This window comes from Crocodylus siamensis, chromosome 5 (assembly GCF_052110815.1).
Source record: "Crocodylus siamensis isolate JL-2025a chromosome 5, ASM5211081v1, whole genome shotgun sequence".
Classification (NCBI taxonomy): domain Eukaryota; kingdom Metazoa; phylum Chordata; order Crocodylia; family Crocodylidae; genus Crocodylus; species Crocodylus siamensis.
In genome coordinates, this window is record NC_143399.1 from 84,093,787 (window position 1) to 84,113,989 (window position 20,203).

Sequence of the window (20,203 nt, forward strand, 5' to 3'; positions counted from 1 at the left end):
TGCATGTGTACAGGCACCCCATGTTACTGACCTAACTCTGATCTTACTCCCATTGAATAGATCCTTACTCTACAAATAGCCCCACAGAAAGCAATGTGATTGCTTGAAAAATAAAGTATTCAACAAGAGTAAGGTATCAGAATGTGCTTCCTATGCTGTGAAAAAGTTTGACGCAATGCTAACTTTTCAAACTGTGTTCTGTTGAACCCTGGGGTTCCACAATAGGTCATCAGGTGTTCTGCAGCGACTGGGGGTAATGGTGGAGTACACCAGGAAGCAACACACTGCTACTGCTGGGCTGGGCCACCTGGCCCATGTCAGTTCACACGGCCCACAGAGCCAAGCAGAGATGTTCTGCTACAGAAGGGATATGAAAGGGTTCCATGACTTTAGGAAGTTTGAACACCACTACACTGAGTCCCTTTGATTTTGTGCATTATGCAGAACTCTAGTTGCTGTAACCTTGACAACTGTTACATAAGAAAATGTTCTGCAAATGTAAAACCTGTGCTGAAAGGATTCTCTTTGAATTCCTTTTTTGTTGTTGTATTGATCTGTGGGCACCCTTAAAGCTAAGAGCATACATAGCCTTTGCCATCATCCAACAAACTCCTGAGTGCATGCTAGGAGACAAATGGAGGATAAGAGAACACCCCCCTCCCACACAATGCCAGAGTAGCTTAAATGGTCTTTTCCTACTTTGTTTTCTTCAGAAAAACATTTATATTGTTTTTCTTACCCCCCCATCCACTTTGCTGAGTTAATACACAAACCAGAGGCATTGTTAGAGAATAAGGCAATAAAGAATAAAGAGAACTATTCTCATACCAAACAGTGATATCGTTTCGAAAAATTTACAATTAAAAAGAAACCCGTATCTGAATGCACATGTAAAGTGCAGGGGGCTACATTAATCAGCAAATGCATTAAAATGAATGTGTAAGAATATGCAAGGTTTTACAAAGCTCTGTGTTGATAACATACCTTAGCTCTTCTCAACGGTGAATAATGAGTGTCAATTGTTTCAAGGACAGCAGACTTACTGCTATTTTTACCAAAGCCCTTGCTGTGTTTAGCTCATAAAACCTTCCAGCAGTAATAGCTTAAAACCCTGCTCTGCATGAACATGCTCTTCCCAGTTTAACCAACCTTCCTAAATAATAAATGCTTTTTCTATATACCATGATAGTATGAAGAGGTTGCCAGAAAGGGAGGGGGGCAACGTGTCAAATTTGTTTCTAGTCTGCTTTAAATGCTTCAGAAATGCAATGGTTACAACTAAATGCATCGAACATGACTGTGCCTTAACAGTGTTATTGGCAAGTAAAACCTGACATATGAGAGTAAAGTAACATGAATCAATTATTCATAAAGCCACTAACATACTTTCATAGACACACTGACCTACAGAGACGCAAGCATGCACTATTCAGGAGACCCACACTGAACTGCAATAATCTACACAGACCTCTTATTCTCTCAAGGGATTACTTATTAAGAGTAAACTCTGACACAATCTCATGGGAGAACAACGCTGCTATCAAAGTCCATTGGCTCTCAAACATCTTCTGTTCTTGAGAAAGGTTTAGAGGTGACCTTATGTAGACCATGCAGAATAAAACTAATGAAAAACGGCTGGGCATACATGGCCTTTCATGTTCCGAGGGATTTTCAAAGGATAGGTTGGCATCTAACCCCACGGAGTTTCCACAGGGGTCAGGTTCCTAGATCCCAGTTGCACCCCAGAAAAATCTGTCTATATTTCAACACATAAGCTTCCAAGGATGGAGATTTTTAAGAGCTGGCTAGACAAAGCTTTGGCTGAGGTGATCTAGTTGAGGATGGTCCTGCTTTGAGCAGGCGTTTGGACTAGATGACCTCCCAAGGTCCCTTCCAACCCCCATTTTCTACAATTCTATAATCACAAAGGAATGTTTAGGATGGTTACTCTCAAGTGTCCTTCCTAGACATCCGGGATAGCTGCAGCGCATTGGTTTGGGTTATCTCCTGCTCAAGTGGGATGCTTTCTAAATCCAGCACAAGGCAAAACCTGCCGGAAGATGTGATTACCAATTTACAGCCCTACTCTGCACATCAATGATGCACTAGAGAGGGAGAAAGATGCTTGGTATTTTTCTCTTTCTACATCTTTTAAGTTTCCAATTACCAAAGCTCTTCCTGCATGGTCCACAGCCAACCCCTCTCCCTGGCAGTCTGTGCCCCTCTGAGGTATGGATGCACCCCATCCCTCCCTCACAAGCAGTAGCAACAGCAGCAGAGCTGTCCCTTTGCTAGAGTTCAGCAACCCGGGGGGGGGGGGCAGGGAATGGCTGTAAAGACGGGGGCGCCTGAACCCTGCTATGCCATCATGTCTCCTGGGGAGCCCCCCTCCCAAGTTTCTACCCTCAAACAGCAGGGCTGAGCTTTTAAGAGCAGCCCTTGCTCCAGAAGGCAGGGGGAGATGGATGTCCGTGCCTGCCCCTTCCCACACAACATACAACCCTCGAGCCAGCCCTGCCACCCCGGCAGAGGGTCCCCCCGGCCGCAGCCCACCTTGTGCGGGGCTCGCAGCAGGCGGTGCACGGCGGGCAGCTGGGTGCTGAGCGGCAGGTCCTCGCGGAAGGCGTACAGCGGCGGGCGAGTGGGCTCGGGGAAGCTGGTGCTGGTGAAGGGGTCGGTGTCGTCCAGGAACTGCACCCGGCAGAGCAACGTGGCCATGCTGCGGCCATGCACGAGACGCCGGCTGCGGGCGGCTGGCGGGGGCGGCCCCCAGGCAGCCCAGCTGCGGACGGAGGAGCAGCAGCAGCCGGAGCAGCAGGTCGGCGGCCCCCCGCGCTGCTCTGCGGGCGGAGAGCAAGGGAGCGCAGCCCCGGCGGCCGCTGCAGCGAGATGCGCCCAGCCCTAGGCGGGCGGGCAGAGCATCGCCGCCTTCCCCACCCGGCAGCGGCCGCCCCTCAGGCCGCGCGAGGAGGAGCGGAGCGCCGCACCGCTGCCCCCATGCTCAGCCCGCTCCGGCTCCGGCGGCGGCGGCGGCCCCCTCCGGCCTGCGGACAGCCCGGGCCTGCAGCACGGCGGCCGGCGCCCCCCGGCGGGCGCGCGCCGCATAGGATGCCCAGCCCACGAGCGGGAGGCGGAATCTCACACACACACACACACTACCCACCTACCTATACACACACGCACACCCACCCATCTCCCTCCCTCCCTGGGAAGAAGACAAAGCTAAAGTCTCCCCGGGAGACACCACTCCCCCCACTGGAGGGGGAGGCGAAGATCCTCCTCCCCCCACAGAGGGAGGAGAGAGAAACAATTCCTCCTTTCCCTCCAAAAATTAACAAATACACACACACCCCGCGATCCAAAAGAGCAATGCTGCTGCCACTTAGTTCGAGAGCAGGAAGCCCAAAGCGAGAGCAACCGCATCCCTCAGGGAAAAGGAGGCAGGACACCTCAGGGCACTCGAAGGGATCCTGACCTTCCGCCTCACCATGTCCCAGGACATCCTGGTCAACCTCCTCCTGGCCCTGGCGAAGTATCTGACCATGACGGGGACCTGCCTAATTAGTCATCAGGGACTGCAGGGCTGCTTTTGGAGCAGAGCATCACTGGACAATATCTGTTGGTTCCTTGGTCTCGTTCAAGGGCCAGTGGGCGCTGTCCGGCGTGCTCTGCTCAGTGTCCCCCTGTGACACTCTTGTCATGAGCTTCTGAGCGCCACTTCTGTCCGTGTTTTCATTATTACTTGTCCCAAGTAATCACTTGTCACCTTTCCTGTAGCCTCCACACCTGAAGAAAGCCAATAAGTTACTTGGTGGGCCTAAGCCCATGGCCTTTAAGGTGACAAACAGGCCTGGTCAGCCTCTCCTCCTGGCCCAAGCTAAGCTTGTAATTTACCTGACCAGGAAGGAGGCTCTAGCCAGGAAGACCCCTGCTGACTGTGGGGCTGCTTTCCTGTCCCTCCTCCATTCACATCTCTGGATAGTTTCACTGTGCAGTGTCCTGTGGCTCCTTGGACTCATTTGAGAGATAGTGGGCACTGTCTGGAGTGCTCTGCTCAGTGTCCCCCCTCAGTGCAGTCCTCGTAAACATATAAGCCTCACTCCCAACCCTGTTTTGATTGTATTTGTCCCAAGTAATCAGTGATATGCCCTTAGTGACCCCCCATCACCAAGCAGGACTTAACAGTGTTTACTTGGTGGGTCTAGGCCCACACTTTCCCTATGGCATATCAAAAGGCCTTACCCTGATCCCCTCATGTCCTGGTATAAGAACAAGGCAGTCACCAGCCTGGGCACAGCAGGCCAGCCATAGGCCCTGTTACTGCAAAACAAGCCCCAACACCCACATTCCCACCGAGCAATGTCCTGCTGCTTTAGCTGACTAGGGCTCTCTGATAAAATCTTTAGCCAAGTATTTATTAATAGCAAAGTTAGCTTAAATAACACCTGCTCCAAAGAAACAGGCAGAAGGCAGAGAAGTGTGGCACTCACGGCTGTCTGACTGGCAGCCTGCAAGGGGCCAATGTGTCATCTGCAGGCCGGGAACAGCCCACAAGCAGTTAACATGCAACATATGAGCCCCAACAGCTTCCTCTTCTATTGCCCTGCAACACAGGAGGGCCCAGGGGTCTGTGTGCCACTTATGCAGTCTCTGTGGATGGGGTCTGCATGCTGCAGATTGTAACAAGACAGGTTGTAACAAGAGGCAAGCTCGGGACCCAGCCTGAAGTCGGCTCACCCACCTGTCTATGGGGCAGTCCACCCAGTCTCGCTTGCCATGACTTTGCTGTTCCCATAACTGATGGTAAATGCGGGAGACTACCCATTACATGCCCCAATGCCAGAGAGTGCTATCCGCAGCTCCGAACCTCCCTTACGTTGCAGCCCATGCCTTGCAGATGGTATCCAGGATGACATTATGCTCCTGGCCTAATGCCAGACCAACTTAGTCCTTCATCAGGCCTCATTCATACATGCACGCATACTGCCCCCCCTTACTGGGGCCTCTTGCACTCCACCCCCTCTCACAGGGTCTCTTTTTCTCGCATCGAGAACTTGTTCCATCCGGCTCCTTCTTGGAGTGGCTCCCGTAGGCCTCAGGGCTTTATCTGGATCACACCTCAGGTGGTGACATGCAGTCTGTTGGGCCTCTCCTGCAACCTTCGCCTGGGTAGTGGCCAGCCGATTCACCACACAGACGGCTAACTCCACCGTAGCCCCTCACCGGGCTTCTCATATCCAGCAACTTATTCTTCCAGTGGTTGGCCTATGTGCTGCCCTTCAGATTGACCCTCAGCCCTACTCAACCCACATCAGGGCCCTCACTACCACCCCCTCTCTGGGGCTATACATCTATCCCCTCCCTGGGGCCTATAGGGTCTCATTCCTCTGTGGGGGCTCATGTGGTCATAGTCACACCAGGCCCTCTTGTACCCATGTTGGTGTGGGGGCTAGGGGTTATTGAGGTACCCTGACCCACCTTTCACCAGGGAGGTGAATGGTCCTGGTATTTAAGCAGGGCTGCCGTGCCACTGGCAGTCCCACCAGGCCTCTTTCCTAGCAGGGTTCAGTTTTAGGTCTTGCCCAGGGCCAGGAGCCTCCAATCCATCCCCCTAGCTCCTGTCCTTACCTCCAGGATGTTGTGAACCTCAACTCAGCCAGCTGAGGTGGCCAGCAGCACACTGCTGCTTCACCCTATATATATCTTGGTTCTCCAAATGGCTGCCTCCGCAATCAAACACCTGGATGCTGCCTGCTCCAGCCCTTAAAGTGGCAAGCACCCATGGGTGTTGGGGGAGAAATGTGCTGGCAGTGCAGCCCACAAAGAGAGAAGAAAAGGGTATCAAGTGCCAACAATGCAGCCTGCTCAGCAGAGGCAGGGTTGGCCCACAATTTTTGGGCCTCCTGCAAGATATGGTTTTGGGAGCCCCTGATCCATCAAAAAGTTAAAATTGCGGTTAATTGCAGTATAAACTCACTGAAATAAAATAGATGAGGCTGGGCTGCAAGCATGTGGGCTGCACTGCGGGGGGCACAGGGTGGAGGCAGCACATGCTGGGGATGCCTGGGTTCCCTGCCTGCATTGAGCCCTTTAAACATAGCACAGGTGGTGAGGGGTGAGTAGGGCACAGCCCCTTGGCTGTGGGACCCCCTGTGGCTGCAAGGACAGGACAGGCCGGCCCTTAACAGAGGGCAGGGGGATGCTGCAGGCAGAGCCCACAAGGTGGTGGGAGAGCATCCTGAGGGGGCTGCTCCCTCAGCGTGCTACCTGTGGTGTGTGCAGTCACCACATGTGTCAAATTAGAGAGCCTCAAACGAACTCATTCACAGAGGTCTGGTATTTTGCAGGTTGCAACCCACTTTGTCAGATGGAGTCCATTCATAGCATCTGACAAAGTAGGCTATAGCTTAGGAAACTCATGCCTCTCTGAATCATTTAGTCTATAACAGTATTTCTCAACTAGTGGGTCGCAACCCAAAACTGGGTCACAAGAATATATGAAAGGGTCATGAACAAACTTTAAAAATGGATTCTCCTTTAAAGGAGAAAAATGTGGAAAACTGTGGATTTTCCCTTGCAGGCTGGCAGAGTTCCAGCCTGCACAGGGCTGCTTGGGACCCTTCAGCCCCACACACCCACTGTCTGCCCCACACAGTGGGGGCTGGGGCCTGGGGTCAGGGGGCAGCAGGTCAGAAGTGAAGGGCACTGGGTTGTGATTGGCCACTGACATTTACAAATGGGTCCTGATACAGAAGAGGTTGAAAATCACTGATCTATAAAGTACCACACTTCCCTGCCTTCTGCCTAGCTTCTGATTAACACTACCTCTCTCCACAGAAATGGAAAACAACATAAAGAAATGCAGTTTGATCACCAAGAAAAAAAAATAAAATCAATAGGGCTCTTTCACATATCACCTTACTTTTTTCATAATAATAGTTGAGGCCTATACTTTCCTTTTCTAAAGAAAACACACTGGCATACCTGTCAGGGTAGATTTGTGCAAAACTTCATTCTTATGACCAGGAGAGGTAGCGTTAGCAGGAAATGGCACATCCTGTTGCATGGTTATTGGCCACTCTTTCATGCTGTTCCAAGGTCTTTCTGACAACACAGGCAGCTTCCTAGACATGCTCCTCTTTTTCATGACTGCATCTGAAATCTTCTACCCTTTTTCAGGGAGTCGAAGAGAAGCATTGTGATGTAATGCTGCAAGTAGTTTTGAGCTTAAAAAAAGATGTTCACAGGAGAGGATGGCAGCTAAATACCATGCTATCCTTACGTAAATGCTGTCATGAGGGATACCTGGAAATCCTGAGGCAGAAAAAGAACTTTGTTTTCAATGACTCGTGTGGATAAATTGTCGTGACCAGTTCATGTTTACTCATGTGTACACACTGAGGGACATAGCATCTGATTAAAACATTATTCAAGTCAGAAAAATTCTAAAGATCAGTGTAACATTTCACCATTTGTATGGATCTTTTTGTCCATTTCTTGCATCTTACTTGGCTGCAGTAAGGAAAAGAGAGACAGTTACTTTATCTTCAAGTTCTAGTCAGTTTCACTCTAACTTTCATGTTACTTGCTGCATTTTTTTATTTCAAATCTGGCAGGTTAGTGGTTACATAGAAACAAATCCTGTTTGTATTTTTTAACTATTAATATAATATGATTATAGCATGATTATTAATATTGACCTGTAACTTAACATGATTATTTAACATAACAACGTGATTATTTAATATCATATTAATAGTTAAATTGTGTAACTATTAATATAATATTAAATGATGTTAAGTTATGTAAGACTGTAACTAAACATAGTCTAGGCTTGAAAACTTAAACCACATGACTCCCTCTTCTAGAAGGAGCAAAGTCAACACACAATTTGTGTGATATAAATGAACATATTTCTTTACCTGTTTTTGTTTGATAAATTAGTCCACTGACAATAAAAGAATGATCAGAATTCAGTTTATTGTTTTCTCCTGTTTATACTCTTATTTACATTGTGCATTTCTGTCACCACATATGGTGAAAAATAAGCAAGTCACTGCCAAGCAGGTAATTTAATAATGTGAATGGACTTTTTGTTATTGTGAAAACATCTATCCTGAAAACTATGGATTAGTTCATTATTTTGTTTTATTTCCAGGTTAGGTTTTGTGAAACTGAGCCCTTCATCTTATTATTACTCAATTACCTACGTTCATTTAAATCAATTGTATTATTATTCACTTGAGTAAAAATGTGCAGAATCAACCCTTCCCTTGACAATATCCCTTTATATTCAGAATCCAAACGTTCATTTTTAATAAGTGATTATTAAGGCTATCAATATTAAATAAAATTCACAAACTACATTACGTATCTTGTCACAGGGTCATAGACACCTCATTGGCCGAGCCTTACATTAAACAGGATACAGAACCCAATGTTTTATGTCTAAAAGTTAATATCTGCCATCCCATTCCTAATATGTGAAAATATAATTATAGGGGTAAATACAACACTTGGTAACTCCATAACCTGACATTAAGAAATCTACCCACGTACTGCAGTCACAGTGACAAGGAGATGATGTGTTATGTGCTACTAACTCTAACAAAACTTCCTGGTATTGCAGGGAAGACTGGGACATATGACAGAACAAAGCTCTTAAAATAGTTTTTTTCAAGTGAGGACATGCAACTGTGGAACATAATGTTTTGCATTCTATACAACAAGAAACACAAGTAGAAAACTCCTCACAAGCCACTTCACAATCAGAAATGAAGTTGCCTCACTCCTTCTTGTCCCAACCATTCTAAGATTGCACTACACATCTAATGAGAGAGAAACTGGATACTGTTTTTTTTAAGAAAGCCTAATGAAATCAATACCCAGTCTTCCCCCTTGCCAAAAAAAAACGTTTCACATGATCAAGAAAAATTCCAGTTCTCAATTTCAAGCTTCCAAGCTCTTATTAAAAAAAATAAAAGCAACAAAAATCCCACATATTTTAGTCATGAAACTTAAGAATTTCTATTTAAGGCTCATCCCATTGTGGACATCTGGGGGAAAAATGCATTATTGGGCAAGTTAGGATGGTGTGTCAAGCTTAACTTTGATTTTCATTATTGTTGAAACCTGAATGTTAAAATAACAGAGTTTTTTGTCTTTAATTTCCTCTTTTTTATTAAAAATATATGTTTGATGGAAAGTTATTAAAAGCATATTCTCTAACCAAAGGACCACCCGGACGCCACATAAATATGTATTTAAGCATTTTATAAAAATGATATTAGGTATCTTAGCAATTGGACCATCTCCATAGAAATACTAGTTTTTCCAGTATATCACATCTATCCATATCTAGAATGCATCATCAGTCAAATACCAGTTTTCCTGAAGTAGTTTAAGCACGTGAAGTGGCCAATTTTTAACGTCTTTATCTCCATCTTTATTCATACCAAAATAATTGGACAAATTAAAGACAAACTGCTATCCAAAATTTCATTTTCCAATTTGAAACAAATTTTAGCTATAAGAAAACAAAAGTGACCCAGGACTTCTCTGATTTATTCACTTAACATTAATATTGTTAAGAAAATGGGTTTAGCAACCACTGAAAATAAAGCAATATAAAGGAGTTAGTCTATACATTATAATAGTAAGGAGAAAAGTATAAGTCTTTGTCTGTCTGTGTGTCTGTCCATAAAGTTTTTGGGCAACTACGCGTGTGCCACCCAGAGGGCCAGCAGTGATTGGCTAAGGGGCTCTGACTCCTCAGTCAGGGTGGGAGCCACCACTGCTTCAGGCAGGGAAGCAGGAGCCCCACTGGTCCATGGGAGAAGGCAGAGGCGAAGGAGGGTGGGCAGGGGGAGGGAGGAGCTGCTGCCACCACCTCAGGTGGAGAGAAGCTCCACTGCTCCACAGAAGGAGGCAGAGGTAGGTGGGCAGGCAGAGGGGGAGGGAGCTGCCGCCACTACCACCCCCTCCTCAGATGGAGTGAAGCCCCACCACTCCACAGGAAGAGGCGGAGGTGGGCAGGCAGGCGGGCAGGTGCGGGGACAGGGAGCCACTGCGCTGCCTCAGGCAGAGGAAGTCTTGCTGCTCTGAGGGAGGAGGCAGAGGTGATGGCGGGTGAACTGGGGGGAGGGAGCTGCCACCACCGCTGCTTCCTCAGCTGGAGGGAAGTCCCTCTGCTGCTCTGCGGGAGAAGGGGGAGGCAGGCAGGAGGGAGGGAGCCACCTCCACCACTGCCACCTCAGGAGGAGGAAAGCACCTCTGCTCCTTGGGAGGAGACAGAGGCAGGCGGTCGGGCAGGGAGGGAGGGTGCTGCAGGTGAAGGGAGGTCCTGCTGCTCTGTGGGAGGAGGCGGAGGCAGGTGGGTGGATGGGGGGGAGGGAGCTACCACTCCCGCTGCCACCTCAGGCAGAGAGAAGCCCCGCTGCTCCATGGGAGTTGGCAGAGGCATGTGGGTGGGTGGGGAGAATGGGAGCCGCCGCCACCTCAGGTGGAGGGAAGCCCCACTGTACCGTGGGAGCAAGTCCTGGCAGGTGGGTGGCACGGAGGGAAGAGCTAGCACTGCCTCCTCAGGTGGAAGGAAGTCTCACTGCTCCACGGGAGGAGGCGGAGGTGGGTAGGAGGGTGGGGTGGAGGGAGCCGCCACTGCTGCCACCTCAGGCAGAGGGAAGTCAAGCTTCTCCCCTCCCTGCTCCTGGGAGGTGGTGGCAGTGCAGGATGGTGCGTGGTGGTGCTCTGTCCCCACCTGCCCTCTGCCATCATTCTTGACAGGCAATTTGCTAGTCTGTAAATAAAACTCAAGGGTGCTTGTACATGAGAGGGGTTTAGTCCTTCAGGGTTATATGTTATGTCCCCTAAATTGAAACGGTGAGTTTTTATTGAAACGGTGGGTTTTATTTTTCTGTCACTGTATACAGAAAACTCACAATTCATGACTTCAGCGTTCGTGGTTTCAAATATTTGCAAATGCTGAACCCGCATCTTAAATACACTTACAGGAGCTTCTTGGGAGCTCCGCACTTGCTGCTGCCGGGCTCCTGCTGCCACTGCTGGGCTCCTGCCATCGCCAGTGCAGCCATGCCCCGTGCCCCCAACCACTGGGGGAACTGCTTTCATGAACTTTATGAATGTAGTGCCATATTTGTGGATTTCACTATTTGCAGGGATCTCAAGAACGTATCCCCCACGAATGGTGAGGGTCACCTATACACATCATTATCTTGACAGCCCCAGGTACATGCTGAAGGCTGGTGAGGGACCCAATCCTTTTTTTTTTCTGGCAGAGCCTGCCCACCTCTCCCCTGGCTGGGGGGTAAGTTGCAGGTGGGCCAAGCAATCTCTGAGCTACAGGTGGCCCCGGTCCTTCTCTCCACAGTAGTGGCACCTGGCTGCTAGCAGGCCGGGTGCTGCCCCAGCTTGAAGGTGTCTGATCAAACTCTTCCTTGAGCCCACCCAAGCTTTCAATACCCTGTGTATCATCCCCACTGCCTTCTCTGGCTGCCAGCACACCCAACTGCCCTCCTGCCACCACCCCACACTGCCCCAGGGTGAAGCTAGCCCATTCCTGGTAGCCCCAGGTGTCATGGAGGCCACAGGTGCCTGCTGAAGGCAGAAGAAGTGAGGGGCACAATTCTTTTTTTGTTGGAACCTTATGTCAGCTTGCTTCTGTGGCCAGGGCCAGATTAATGGCTGTGGCCAGGGCCAGATTAATGGCTGCAATGTTTCAAGTTGCAACATTGCAAACTGAATTACATCAGGATGTGGTTTAGTTTGTGATAATGTAAACTCAATTAAGACCCCCAAAACTTGTGTATGTATAAAGAATGATGCCATTAAGCTACACAAACGGAAATTTTTGTCACATATATGGTAACATCATCACATGTACAAATGCCCTGAGTCTTTTTTAAGTAAAGTGATGAAAATGATTTATCATTATTATTCATGTGCAATGCACAAATAAATAAAACACTCAATTTTTCAAAGTCTGAATTATCAATGAAATCCATTCAGTCAAAAAGTCAAGAATAATATTTTGCACTCATTTAGCTTTTTCCATTTAGTCATCTCTAACACCTTGCAAACATCAATTAGTATAGCATGATTATTCCCATTTTATGTACAACCAACTAAGGAACAGTTGAGGGCCTAAATTCGGTGAGAGTCAATGATCTTGGTAGTGAATGAGGTGGGTATTACTTGGACTTGCTCACAGAAATGCATGGAAGAATTAGAATAGGTCTTCCCTTCTGACTGTCATAACTTTATCTTTAACCAAATAATGACCATCTTCCTGCAAGGATATTAAATGACTCAGGGGATTGCCAGTGGTCCAGTTAAAGCCCTTTTTACCTCTGCTCCTGATTCAATTCAGTGATCAGTCAGTTTATTATGCAGATCAGTCAGTTTATTATGTTTGCTATTTTGTAGTCCTAATCTAGTTCTTCACATAACAGTGATGCCAAATTCACCATCAAAATTTGAACTGGATACCAATACATTGCTAGAGTTCTCCATGGATCCTGAAGAATCTACAGACTTGTGAGGAGAGAGACTTTGTATTTGTTCCTTGAAACAAAAATCATACTACCTGACTGCATCTATACGAGACACTTACTGAGGAGTTGCCTAATTATCTCCAGCTACATGTGTGGTGCAATTAGGCTGAAGTAGACTAATTAATTCTGCTGTAGGTTAGTACTGCTTTATTCAAGTACTATCTTATGGCAGAATTATTTAATCTCCTGCAAGTCATGTGTAGATGCTGACTGGGGCTGGCTGGGGCATGAGGGTTCTACAGTGCAGGGCTGCCTCCCAGCTAGCCCCATACTGTATTACCCTTGTGCTCCAGCCAGCCCCTTGCCGTGATATTGAGATGGGTTGGAGCAGCCCTGAGCTGACAGGCTGACCCCCAGGACCCATGCCTGCTGGGGCTGCTCTGTCCCAGCAAAAAGTGCTAGGGTCCTGTGTGCAACTGTTCCGGAGTTTATTCAGCCACATTAATTTAATCTGTAGATGCATTCCCTGAGGAAATAAGCTGTTGGAAACCACCTTTCCTCCTGTCCCCCCTCCCCTACCACCCAAGAAAAAAACCCCTACAGTTTCCTTTCTTCCTTGCACGTTCTTTTCAGAGAGTGACCAATTACAGAAAACACGGCTGCCTGAATAACAGCTGAAAAACAGATTTGCTACATGTAGTCAACAACCTTTCGTTAGCATGAGCACTTTTACTTTTTATGCTAGCCCTGTCTTTCCTAGAGATAAAGTCTTAATACTGCAGTGTAATAACTAAATGTAAAGAACATTGCAGAAGTCAAGCTTCTAAAAGTAATTAAATACCAGAATCAAGGTTTCCTTCTGTCATGCATTATGATACAGTTATTTACATGATTTCTTACAACATTTTTCTCAGAACTCCTTCCTTATTCACTTGGCAGAATAGACAATACTCAATAAGCAAGCACCTATTCACAATTTTGTTTTATTCTCATTGTTCAAGGCCCCCAGTTTTATCTGTTGCACACCAGTTAAGCCCTACTTTGAAGGCATGATTAATTTCTTTTAGGAATTTTCTATGGTATTCAACTTTATAGCATCCAAGTGCTTAACAAACATTAATTAATTTAGCTACAGAAAACCACTGAAGAAGTGGTATTATCCCGTGCAGTGCTGAAGCAAAGTTAAAGCACTCATTAATTCTGAGATGCTTAGGACCAAGGTTTTCAATGTCTAAGTACTAGATAACATCTTATCTGATCAAAGCACAGCTATCATTGACTTCAGATTGCATTTGGAAGCACTTAGCAATTCTGCAAATCACACAACGGGACTTAATCTGGGCACCCAGAAAGAGAAGAATACACAATGTAAACCTCTGAAAACTCTGCTGTATGCAACTTGCTTAGCATCCCACAGGAATGCTGTGGGGGAGGCAGAGGTATAATCTTAATTCTCTAGGGCAGCATTCAACAACCTTAACCATGAGAGACTCTTTTGTGTTCTTGCAGTTCCCTGATTCATTTACTTGTTTCAGAAGTTAGAGGACATAGTAAGGATCCTACAGACAACTACCTCCTTCACTGCATGCAAACTGGAAGATCAAAAGCAAATGTGATCAAATGGGGCTACTCTAATTACATGAATATATATGCATGTAGTACAGACATTGGAGCACATGCTCATTTGCCAGCACCTTGATGAAACCTATATGAAGAAGGACCTCACTGCAGCAATGGAAAGAGCCACTGTTTGTGCACAGTTCTGGAAAAAACATCTAGTTTATGACAAGGACATGAGAAGAAGACTGCACAACGTTGATTCATACTCGATCATATTGTGTGCTGAAAGGAGCAGGGATTTTGCAGACAAAAATTAGTATGTGATCATGTAGTTAAAGATAGTTTCATAAAACATATCTATATCATCTCTTTAACATAGTTCTTTGTGCCTTTTCCTAGGTTTCTGTGGACCAGTAAAGCAAACTGGAAAAATCAGAAATTCTAGCATATGGCATCATTCATCAATAGGTGGGAAAGCTTTAGGTGCCTTAATTGAAAGCAGGGGCCTTTCTTATTTTAACTAATGGAGTCATTCCTAGCAAAGGTAAGTCTGTGAGTGAAGGCTGGAATGGAATGAGACTCACATTTTATCACTGGGTTTCACAGGCATTAGCTGACAGCAGAGAAATGCTGAGACTTCAGTTCAGCCTTGAGTTCTGTTCCAAACTCCATAGATTTTTACTGCAGGTTTCTCTGAACCTTGGTTTCTTATCTGTGTCATCTCCACTCTGTTTCAGTCCTGTATTTTCCATGCACTAGGCTCCTTCTGGTCCCATTATCCTTGATCACCCAATCTAAATCTCTGTTCCTTAGATTTAGTCACCTTACCCAGCTGATTCTAATACCATGCTTCAGCTCCTTGTACAACCTAAATGTTTCTCCCTCAGCCATTTGGCTCTGCCCACTCCCTATTTCTCTTAGCACAGCAGCGTCAACCTTTTCAGATTCAAGGCACCCCTCATAAGATGCTAGCTCTTAGCTTTCACTCATTTTCTTAAAAAATTAAGCATTTTCTTCTGATGCAAAGAACTCAGAAAGACCACAGGAGGTCAGACTGTTTTTGACATTATTGATTCCTATTTGAAATCTTTGGGTTTATCTTGTGAATCAGGTTTGCAAACCTAACAGTGCTACCACAGTGTGGCACCCCACAGCATCCTTGAAAGCATCTCTAGGTATCCTAGTTGAGATTCACTGATATAGTATACTGAAGGGACTTGTTTGACCTAGTAAGATCAGACAGGGAGCAACAGGGCAATCATTTCTAATATATTAACAAAAGGTTTCACTGAAAGTTTCAAGCAAAGCAGCAGGTAAACACCATGCAGACTAGTACTACCTAATGGCAGTATGTATATACAAAATATTCAGTATATAACACCCCTCTGTCATGTTGAGAGTGGGGGTGGTCTAAGAGTCGCCCAGGGTCTGGGGGAGCAACTTGGATCAGAAGAAGTGCACATAATCCAAGTACTGGGAAGCCAGAAGCTGGGAGACCTGACACCTCCCCGCAACACCCAAATAAGGTAGCCTTAAGTACTTGGGCTATGCACTTCAAGAGTTGGAATTGGCTCTTTGTGAGTTGTTTCTGCAGCTGGAAGTTTTGAAGGGTCTGGTAAAATAACTGATGGCTTGTAACAACCGGTCCTATAAGAGGTATGTCTCCTTAATAAGTAGATTACACTTCATCTCAAATCAACATGTCTTAGAAGTGTCTTGCCATCTGGAATCATGGCCTTGTAGGCATAATAATGGGGGTCCTCATTGACCACAGGATGAACATGAGCCTTCAATGCAATGCTGTGGCTGGTAAAGCGACCAAAATGCTGGCTTGCATCTATAGATGCTTCTCAAGCAAATCCCGGGATGTCATCCTTGTACTTGGCCTTGGTGAGGCCACAGCTGGAGTACTGCATTCAGTTTTGGGCCCCACAATTCAAAAAGGATGTGGAGAAGCTTGAGAGAGTCCAAAGAAGAGCCATGCACATGATCAGAGGTCAGGAAAACAGACCTTATGATGACAGGCTGAGAGCTATGGGGCTCTTTAGCCTGGAAAAGCACAGACTCAGGGGTGATCTGATGGCCACCTATAAGTTTATCAGGGGTAACCACCAGTATCTGGGGGAACATCTGTTCACCAGAGCGCCTCAAAGGATGACGAGGTCGAATGGTCATAAACTACTGCAACACCGTTTCAGGCTGGACATAAGGAAGAATTTCTTATGTGGGGGGCTGGACTCGGTGATCTACCAAGGTCCCTTCCAGTCCTAATATCTATGAAAGTCTATGAATATCTAGAAGACCATATGGAACAAACAGTTTTCATAACGCATATATTAAGGTGCATGGCATCATTGAAACAAAAGAAACAACTTCCAACTACTTTCAAAAGCAATCAACAATAATGAAAAATATCTAGCCTTGGAATGGGCCAGTAAAAAATCTATATGCAGATGTGAACATGGTATCTTTAGTCACCTCTCACAAGTCAAATGGAGCCTTTGGTAGCACATAGCAAGCAGCTTGCATTCCTTTATGGTTTGCTCAATGTCAGCACTCACATTTGGCCAACAAAAATAGCTTATGGCAAGTGCTTTCAAGCAAATGATTCATGGAGGTCCAACATGGAAAGCATCAAGAACTTATGGAGATACTCCCCTTTGCTGTGGATAACCACTGTTATCCCATTGGAGACATCACTTATAAGCAGAAATTATATCTTGGCACGTAGAGGGTGGCCTGAATTCATTTTCTAGCTTTGCCTTAAGCCACCCCTTCCATGCCCAGTTCAACAATAGAGCCAACACTAATCATGTGAGCAATGTCCTCTGCTTCAAGAGCAGGATCAGATGTTAATTCTAGCATTAGAACATCAGCTACTGGAGGAACAGTGGATTCAAGAAAGATTAACATTAGTCAGCTCAGTGCATCCAGATTAGCTATCAGCTTTCCAGGGTGGTGTTCAATATCACCATCATATGTGGTGAGGAGTGAGGACCCACAGAACATGTGTGGTGAAATGATTTTGGGTATGGGTCTATTCTTGGGGAACACAGCCAGTAGTGTCATGTGGTCTGTCACAACTGTGAATTTACAGCCATGTACACAATCACGGACTTTCTTTACCCCAGAAACAACCACAAGAACATCCTTGTTGATTCAGGCATACATCCTCTCAGTCACACTAAAGAGTTCAGCAGTAGCAGTAGGTCATTGGAGTTTCATGTTCATTGTTCTGAAGATGACTCAGGAGAGCCCCAATGCCATGTGGTGAAGCATCACAGGTAAGTAGAAGTGGTTTCTTCATGTCATGATGAACTGGCATGCTGCCAGATGGCAAAAATCACTTCACATCTTTGAAAGCTTTGTCATGACATTTAGTCAATTTCTATGTAACACCTTTGTCACGTGGAGTGTGACAAGGTGCCTTAATTGAAAGCATGTGGTTTTAGCTTTTAAAAAAGGAATGCTGGAAATTAAGCAATCTCAGGAATGCTTGAATTTCTTGTTTGTTCTTGGGTATTGGAACTCCAGTAACTAGTAGAAAAGTTACTTCTACTTTTCTACTAGTTGGGTGAAACAGGAACACAAGATAATGCAGTTCATGCAGTGCCCTCTGTTGAAAGAGTGCAGAACATACACGTAGACACTCCATATACAACACATCTCCTACCTAGATAACATAGACTCATCTCTTGCATCTGTTACTTCATAGGTAACAGACTTTTCCCTGGTAACAAAAGTAGGCTCCTTTGGCTCTTCTAGAGTAGCTGCAGCAACTTCGGGAACCATCAAAACTGGTGCCATTAGGTGTTGCAGAGCTCACATTGTCCAAGGCTCAACTTTGCATCTGGTCAATGTGCCTGCAAAGTATCTTTCTGAATGGAGTCTGGATCTTATACGATACTGCCTCTCTCCACTACTGCCCAGTTGTATAATTTTGGATGTACACAAGTTCATCTGATACAAAGGTTTTTACATGTGAAACATCCTGTTTCTTGGAGAACTGGACTTCCTGTTTTCTTTGGCATTCAGATACCATATCTGGGTAGAGTCAATCCAAACAAGTTTTCAGTTGGCAGTTCATTAATAGTTCTGCAGGACTGTGACCTGTAACAGTGCATGGAGTTCTGTGTCACTTTAGTAAGAAATTAGCTAATTGTTGCTTCCAATAAACTTCAATGATTCACTTCAATATATCTTATTAGTTTGGACCATCCTCTTGGTGTGGCCATTTGATGACAGATGGACTAGTGTGACTGTGGTGTGATGGATAAGATTACTCCCTATAAACTTCTTAAATTCTTCAGAAGTGAATTGTGCAGCATTGTTGGGCACAATGGTATCTGGAAGACCGTGAGTTGCAAACAGCTGCCATGAAACTCAAATTACAGTGCATGAAGTCTTTGATGCAATGGAAAAAACTTTCAGCCACTTTGAGAAACAAGGTAACTGAGGACAGCCCACATTCCATATAGTGAAGCAACACAAGTAAGCCGAAGTGGCTTCTCCATGTCATAATGAACTACCATGTTGTCAAACGACAACAATCACTTCAAATCATTGAAAGCTTTTGTAAACCATGCCAGCATGCTAAGGCTGGGTGAGGTGCCAAATTTTGGGTCCTCAGGGTGCCAGTAGCCCTGGGAGCCTCTCAGGTGGACTACAGACTGAAGTGTCTTTACAAGCTTTTATACTTTGTTGTACAGCTTAGTCCATATTCAGGTGCATCCTTATCCAATAGTTAATGCAAAGGATCAGCAACTGTAGCCTTGTCTTTTAGGAATGAATGGTAGAAATTAAGTGACCCAGGAATGCTTGCAGTTCCTGCTTATTCCTAGGTGCCGAGGCCTTATGCATACCTTCTACCTTTTCATTCATTGTATGAATTCCAATGGCATCAACTTAGAACCCCAGGAACTCTATGCTGATGACCCCCAAATCACTTCTCTTTTCTTGACTTTCAAGTCAAGATTGTAGATGTAGCTTAACACTTATCACAGTTGGACAACTAATTCTGGCACGGACCCTGCTTCAGTAAAGACATTATCAAAATATGGCATGACTCCCTTATGACCTGCAAGTAACTCATCCATAACCTTTTGGAAAATTCCTGGTTCAATGCTTACTTCAAATGGTAGGTGCTTCACTCAGATTGTCTGCGCATCAGAGGTTTGATCATCCACAGAGGTTTGCTGATAAGCTTGTGTAGCCCGGGTAGTGCCCAATTATATACTCCCCTCTCCAATTGAAGAGACAGGGCAGGTGCGCTGTGAGGTGAAACTCCTGGCTGCACACAGTTTCCCTCTCCCCAGTAGAGCCAGATCATAGATACAACTCAATGCAAATGCAGGTGAGGGATCTGGAAAACAAAGGATCTCCATAAATGTCATGCAACCTTATAGTCTAGTGAAATACTAGTCTACAAAGCATGAGATGCAAGTTCAGAAAATATGAGGTGCAGGGCTCACAAAATATGAGGCACAGAAACATCAGATGAAAAAGCTAGATCTCTGAAAGGAAGAAAAAAACAGCTCTTGTTGTCTTGGGGTAGTGGCAATGACCCAAAGATAAAGAAAAGCAGAAGATCCCCAGGGCCCTCCAGGCTCCCTGCTACCCAGCTTGAATAGTCCACGCAGGGGAACACTCAAGACTCCTGGGAGCCCTTTCCCTCCAGGGACTTCCCTCAGGATACTAGTCCCAACTGATGGGGGGAAATCCCATCTCCCCTTTGGCAATCCCCCTTCCCAAGGCAACTCACAACTCTCCAGGCCTGATGAAGCCACGCTCATTTCCACAGGCCAGGCATTGCCTCTCTTAGCAGGGAAGTCCCCAGCTGCTCATGGTCTCTCCATCCTGGGCTCTCTCTAGGCCCAGTACACCATCCTGTGCACCGACGGCACTTCTATGGCATGTGTCCAGCCTTGTGTCAGGGGTTGGAGACACAAGCAACCTTGTGCAGTGCCGGGGTCTCAGTCTGCTCCTGGGCTCTCCATGTACCACCTGTGCACTGTGTTCCTGGCCTCATGCTGGGGATTAGAGACCCAAGCTGCCTGGAGCAGCTCATGGATCCTGGTCTGCTCCCAGACCTTCCGTGCACCAGCTGTGCACCAAATGCCTGGCCATGTGCCAGG

The 20,203-nt window shown here is 46.1% G+C and overlaps 1 protein-coding gene across 11 annotated transcripts in view; it reads right to left on the reverse strand.

Annotated features, from left to right (window-relative positions):
• FHOD3 (formin homology 2 domain containing 3) overlaps positions 1-3,090 on the reverse strand; it is a 642,552-nt gene extending 639,462 nt beyond the window's left edge. For 3 of the 11 annotated variants that reach the window (XM_090049607.1, XM_090049604.1, XM_090049602.1), the window contains exon 1: positions 2,554-3,085. In XM_090049607.1, the coding sequence (XP_089905733.1) occupies positions 2,554-2,718 (165 nt within the window). In that variant the 5' untranslated portion in view covers positions 2,719-3,085. Of the gene's footprint in view, positions 1-2,553 lie in introns of all 11 variants that reach the window. The other 8 variants (XM_090049608.1, XM_090049605.1, XM_090049611.1 and 5 more) reach the window with 5 other exon arrangements.
• Positions 3,091-20,203: the final 17,113 nt, after the last annotated feature.